The 5,685-nt window shown below is 29.6% G+C and overlaps 2 protein-coding genes across 2 annotated transcripts; both read left to right on the top strand.

Moving 5' to 3' along the window:
• Window positions 1–1,048: 1,048 nt before the first annotated feature.
• On the top strand, window positions 1,049–3,002 carry LOC108739298 (adapter molecule Crk). The gene is made up of 7 exons (XM_018473142.2): window positions 1,049–1,368; window positions 1,422–1,623; window positions 1,680–1,802; window positions 1,856–2,060; window positions 2,112–2,240; window positions 2,307–2,411; window positions 2,702–3,002. Exons 2-7 carry the CDS (start codon window positions 1,589–1,591, stop codon window positions 2,903–2,905), a joined length of 801 nt encoding a protein of 266 aa, XP_018328644.1. The 5' UTR covers window positions 1,049–1,368; window positions 1,422–1,588; the 3' UTR covers window positions 2,906–3,002.
• A 1,100-nt stretch (window positions 3,003–4,102) lies between these two features.
• On the top strand, window positions 4,103–5,675 carry LOC112904486 (lipoyltransferase 1, mitochondrial-like). The gene is made up of 4 exons (XM_025974623.1): window positions 4,103–4,660; window positions 4,777–4,857; window positions 4,928–5,111; window positions 5,164–5,675. The coding sequence occupies exons 1-4, from the start codon at window positions 4,193–4,195 to the stop codon at window positions 5,532–5,534; spliced, it is 1,104 nt and encodes a 367-aa protein (XP_025830408.1). The 5' UTR covers window positions 4,103–4,192; the 3' UTR covers window positions 5,535–5,675.
• Window positions 5,676–5,685: the final 10 nt, after the last annotated feature.

Raw genomic sequence — 5,685 nt, 5'->3', positions numbered from 1 at the left:
TTTTTTTTTTTTTTGAAGAAGTTGACAGTGACAAGTAAATATTTTTCAGTCTGTAATTTTCAGAATTTAAAAAGGTAAGTTCATGCAAAAAATAAAAAGAATACGTATGTATTTTGTCTTTCCGATAAACCCTGTATAATGTACATTAATGCAGTATTAATTCCTTTTTGATCCACCGCTCTTTAAAAAACAATGATGCCTTGGAACTGCCAGTCTTTCTCTTTTATTCTAAAAACTCTTCAGGCTTTAAAGTAAATTTTCAATTGAAGCAAGGGGTCTGTAATATTTTTTGCGTTATTTACTGGAAACTCACAGACAGAAATTTTTAATGCTTTTATTAAACCGACCATTTGGAAAAAGACCCCTCGGTACCTTAAGCTTTCTGGAAGGAGAATATTCAAGAAAAAATTTTGGCGTTAAAAAGTTAATCTAAATGACTATATAGAGTAGAAAAACCTGAAGAAATTTTATTTAATATAGAAAGGGACGGCCTTGAAGACTTTCTGCCTTTTATGGCATAAATTTGGAACTTGGGTACTTATTGCATTAACTTATTATCAGATACTGCGATAATAACATTGTTTTACTATTAATGAATAAATTTTGTTATTCAATCACTGTCAAACCATTCTTCCTAAAGTGTTTCCATTGTAACTAATGGTTGCTGAATATTTAGTTTTATATTTTTCTAATTATTTAATATGAACTTATAACTTACTGCCAATTCTCTTATGTATTTATGTTACTGTGAATACTACTACTAACTCTTATTTACTAGTCTTTTGATTTATAATAATTGGAAAATAATTCCTTATTTTTCCTTAATAAATAACCAGTTTACTGTAATACTGATATTAATAAAAAAAATCGAAGCTCCTTTTTGCTTTATATTATGTTGTATATTTAGTATTTACCTACATGATATAATATGATATGATGTGGTATGATATGATATGATATGACTGATATTAATCATGTTTGTGGCATTTCCATTTTCTTTATTGTTTTTAATATCAATTAACTTGTATACCGTTCTATTAACGCGAATGATTGCTTATTAATTTCAAGTTTATAGTTTCAAGATGCAAAATTGACTATATTTGTAAGTGTAAACTATACAATTTTGATATTGACCCACTGTATGTAAATATTTCTAGTAAAATTATTAGTATTATAGTGGTTTATAGTTGGCAGGTTGGCACATAGCCCACAGCTTTTAGTGACACTTAAAGAACTATGAACAGCCATATTTTCTTAATTTAATGTAAATAGTTAGTGAGTGTGAGTAAACTACTTAAATAATTCGATGATTAGTTACCGATTTACTTAATTTGATTACTCAACTTTATTTTACAATGTTACAGACAGGTAATGGTTTAATTTTATTTGTTGTAATAAAAACATAAAATGCTTTTTTTTAGATGGCATGGTGTATGTTATGAAAAACAACAATTTATAGTATTATTACAATAAGTATAAGTCTAGAATTTATTATGCCCGTTTCATACGTTAAAACATGTACCTAAACAATGTTTTAACCATATTATTTTACTAGTCATCCTAATAACAGAATTTCAAATAACCAATTATGGCTAATAACTTTGATCACGAAGACAAGTCAAGGTAAAGTCTCTCTTTTTCTGTAATGTTAACTCAAAAATATACATTCCATGTTTTAGCTGGTATTTTGGATCTCTAAGTCGTGAACAAGCTACTGACCTGTTAATGTCAGAAAAAGAAGGTGGTGTTTTCCTTGTAAGAAATAGTAATTCTTCAGCAGGAGACTATGTTTTATGTGTTAGGTAAAAAATCGTTATTTTATAAATTGGTGTACTGTACATATACTTTCTTTTAGAGAGGATGGCAAAGTCAGTCACTATATAATTAATAAATTGCAGAAAAATGATCATGTTTCATATAAAATTGGAGATCGGTCATTTTCTGATTTACCCAGTCTCTTAGCTTTTTATAAATTACATTATTTAGATACTACACCTTTAATCCGCCCTGCATCTAAAAAAGTAGAAAAAGTTGTAGCAAAATATGATTTTGATAGTGTGGTAAGAGAATGAATATGTACTGGATGTAGTGTATTAAAATCATGTTTATAGGACACTGATGACCTTCCTTTTAAGAAAGGTGAAATACTTACAATTATTTCAAAAGATGAAGAACAATGGTGGACAGCCAAAAACAGTTCTGGGCATAGTGGCTTAATTCCAGTACCTTATGTGCAAAAGGTATACTTATAATCAGTAGTCAAAACTATAAATCTAATTTGAATTACTAACAACTAATTTATTTAGATAGAGGAGGGACAAACGCCAGAATTTCCTAGGCCAGGTTCAGGCGGTTCTGCTCCAGCTCCTATCCATCATGTAGATGCAGCAGTGAAAAGAAACCAAATGCAGGTAAATAGCAATATATTTTTTACTGGTATATTTATGCCTTATTAAGTTTAATGTGAAAGAAAAACATACTATCTATATAAAATAAAAGAATACTTCTATTTTCCTGAATATAGACAAAAGTGTAAAAATTCGTGTTAGGATCTAATTCTTAATTTATTGATGAAATATATGTACGAATTTTTTGTTGGCATCAAATATCCAAAAACACCAGAATGTCAAAATTATTAAATAAGTCGTGAAAAAAAATTTTTTTGGTAGAATTTATTATAGGTATTCTATATCTGTTCCAGAGAAAACTTCCTGCTCGAGCGCGAGTGAAGCAGGTAAGAGTACCGAATGCGTACGATAAAACTGCACTTAAGTTAGAGATAGGTGATATAATAACTGTGACAAAAATGAATATCAATGGACAGTGGGAAGGTGAATTGAATGGTAAAACGGGACATTTTCCATTTACTCACGTCGAATTAATTGATAACGATAACGAGAGTTAGTGTGCTAATATTGCAACAAATTATATTTTACTATGTATTTGTTGTCACTGTCATGAAGTTATACCTTAAATAATTCAATTATAAATAATTAATTGATTTTATTGTGTAATGTATGTGATGCTTTTGCATTATTTTATTTATACATACATATACTGTTTTTCAGCTACATATCAATGTAGACAACATACTGGATTTTATTTTATTCTTTCAATTTAATAAAATTATACGTAATAGTAGATTATTCTATTTCTTAGAGTTATTTGTTTCTCAAAACGAAAGAATAATGCTTGTTCAAGTAACTTTTTTTTTCATAAGAAAATAATTAGCACCGTACGTGGAAGCAACCCGTTTCACTCACGTTGTTCTTGTGTACTATGCATTGGTAAAAGAAAATAATATATTAACATTTAAACTTTTTTTAATCGAATTAAATAAATTGACCATTGATACAACCAAAATTTCAAATAATAAACTTTGTTTATTCAAACAGTAAAAGTATTTCCATATAAAGTTCTTTTTATGACCTTAGATTCGACTCTATCTTATTTGTTTAAAAAATTATCGAATTAAACAAAAGATCTGGGTGTCTTCTACTAGTTATTGAATGCCCGCATATCATGTTGTTTTTTTTTTTAAATTATATTTCATCGCACTTGTTACTTACGTAAATAAGTTCCACGATTAGTTATCAAATAAAGCATCTACTTATACTGCGATACTGGTGCGAAACTGAAGTCAATTGAGAATTGTGTGACATATTTTTTAAATAAATCGTTGATCCGTGTTGACCTTTGGTAAGATAAAAGTGCCCCCTAGAATCGGCAACGTTATAAAACGCTAATTTATTCTGTATACGTTTATAATCTCCTCGAAAGCGTAGCTTAGCCGAGCATAAAAATCGGTTTGTGAAGTGTATTAAACAAATTTTTCTTCTCCAAGCTGCTGGAAATAGAGTATTTGCTTTCAGAAAGTCTACCAGTGCCTTGTGATTAATAAGAAGTGTTTTTAATTAAATAGTGACTGAATATAGAGTAATGCTGAATAGCCCTAGAGATTGCCTTGGTATCCGGTGTCGTTTGAACAACCTGCATCAAACTTGGAAGTGGCTGCACCAAACCATTGCTCTTCACGACTACATCGTATCTCTTACTTCTTCATATACTAAACCTTATTTTAAATTAGAAAGGTATTGAATTGGTGTAAAGGAGGCACAACAGCTACAGGACTGTCTTAAATTGTGTTGTATATAGTTGATCCAAAAACTTGAGAACCATATACACAAGAAAAATGGTTTTAGGACAGGGTAAAATTTCTAGTTTTACGTTCGCTCTCTGCAAAGTGTCTTCTAAATATTACTCTACAACAAAGACTATTCAAAAATCAGTGTTTATATCGCAGTCGAAAGACGTCTTTGAAAATTTAGCACTTGAAGAATGGTTGTATAGTAATATGAACTTTAAGAATCATCACGTGCTAATGTTGTGGAGAAATGACCCTTGTATTATAATGGGTAGGCACGCAAACCCGTGGGTAGATATTGGTAACAATCAAAAAAGCAATATGCAGATAGCACGTAGACAGAGTGCTGGAAAGACAGTTTACCAAGATAATGGAAATCTTAATTTCACATTTTTTGCGCCTTCTAAACATCTTATGCAAACACACAATCTGGAAGTAATCAAAAGAGCTATATTTAGAAAATACAGTATCCATATAGATGTTGAAAACAATAAATTATTCCTTAGGAACATGAAAGTATCCTTTATTTTAAACTATTAAAAAAAATATTGAGAAGCTTACTGTGAGCAGAAACAAAAGTTAATAGTTTGATATTTTTTATGAAAGAAAATTTTTCCTTAATATAAAATAAGCTAGGTGAAGCTGCCTTAAAAATTGGCTACCCAAATTCTTACCACCATTGTAGTATCAGAGTGGAAAATAGTAAACAAGAGGTAATAATAATTCTTAATTAATAATATTTTAGTGTAATAAAAGTTTAGTTATAAAATAAAAATATTTCAGTTTGAAAAGAAAATGTGGAATTTGAATTGTGAAAACCATAAAGTCACTGTAAGTGGAATGTTAAGTGCAGTGGGATGGGAATTTTTGAGGACAGATATGGTAACTCTAATTGATGGGGGACAAGAAGAAGCAAATAAACAAAAAGGATTTCATATGGTCAATCCTAAAGAAGCATGGTTTCCAGGTACTAAGATGACCATTTTAAATTTGTTTTTTTTTTAATAATATCTTTGTAGGAATCAATTCAATCAAAGAAAAGCTGGAATCGTGGGAGTGGTGCTATGGATATCCTCATGATTTTACAGTAACTCGCTCTTTAAGAATTCCTTTAGAATTTTCAAAACCAGATTTCGATTCAAAGGAGAATATGAAGCTAAAAATTGTTATTAAAAAGGGTATTGTTAGTGATATATTTTTTTTTATTCCGCCTGGTCTAACAAATACCGGTTTTACTGGAGAAGCAAGTGTTATTTCAAATATCAAAGGCCAAAAATTTAACAAACATATTCTTCAATATTTAATGGCATCGTTAGGACAAAGTGAAGACAGTTCTGATAAAGAGAAGGCCATCAATCAACATATGCAAAGGGTCGTGACATCTCTTTAATTAATACATAATTTTATCATTGTTTATTTTGAGTTAATTTGTGTAACTGCTTTTCCATTTAATTAAATTTCCTAAGGACATGCATTAATTGCATGCTTTTATATTTTAGTCGCTTTTATCGCTATTGTCGCAGTGTACAAAATGTGCTTAT

Source organism: Agrilus planipennis, unplaced genomic scaffold (genome assembly GCF_000699045.2).
Source record: "Agrilus planipennis isolate EAB-ADULT unplaced genomic scaffold, Apla_2.0 scaffold181, whole genome shotgun sequence".
Classification (NCBI taxonomy): Eukaryota; Metazoa; Arthropoda; class Insecta; order Coleoptera; family Buprestidae; genus Agrilus; species Agrilus planipennis.
Note: the sequence above shows the minus strand (reverse complement) of the source record. Positions and strands in the feature narration are given on the sequence as shown.

Coding starts and splice junctions, on each gene's coding strand:
- LOC108739298 (XM_018473142.2), top strand. CDS start 1,589: ATGGCTAATAACTTTGATCACGAAGACAAGTCAAG. Junction 2,061..2,111: donor AATATGATTTTGATAGTGTG/GTAAGAGAATGA, acceptor TCATGTTTATAG/GACACTGATGACCTTCCTTT. Junction 2,412..2,701: donor TGAAAAGAAACCAAATGCAG/GTAAATAGCAAT, acceptor TATCTGTTCCAG/AGAAAACTTCCTGCTCGAGC.
- LOC112904486 (XM_025974623.1), top strand. CDS start 4,193: ATGGTTTTAGGACAGGGTAAAATTTCTAGTTTTACGTTCGCTCTCTGC. Junction 4,661..4,776: donor TATTCCTTAGGAACATGAAA/GTATCCTTTATT, acceptor ATATAAAATAAG/CTAGGTGAAGCTGCCTTAAA. Junction 5,112..5,163: donor TAAAGAAGCATGGTTTCCAG/GTACTAAGATGA, acceptor ATATCTTTGTAG/GAATCAATTCAATCAAAGAA.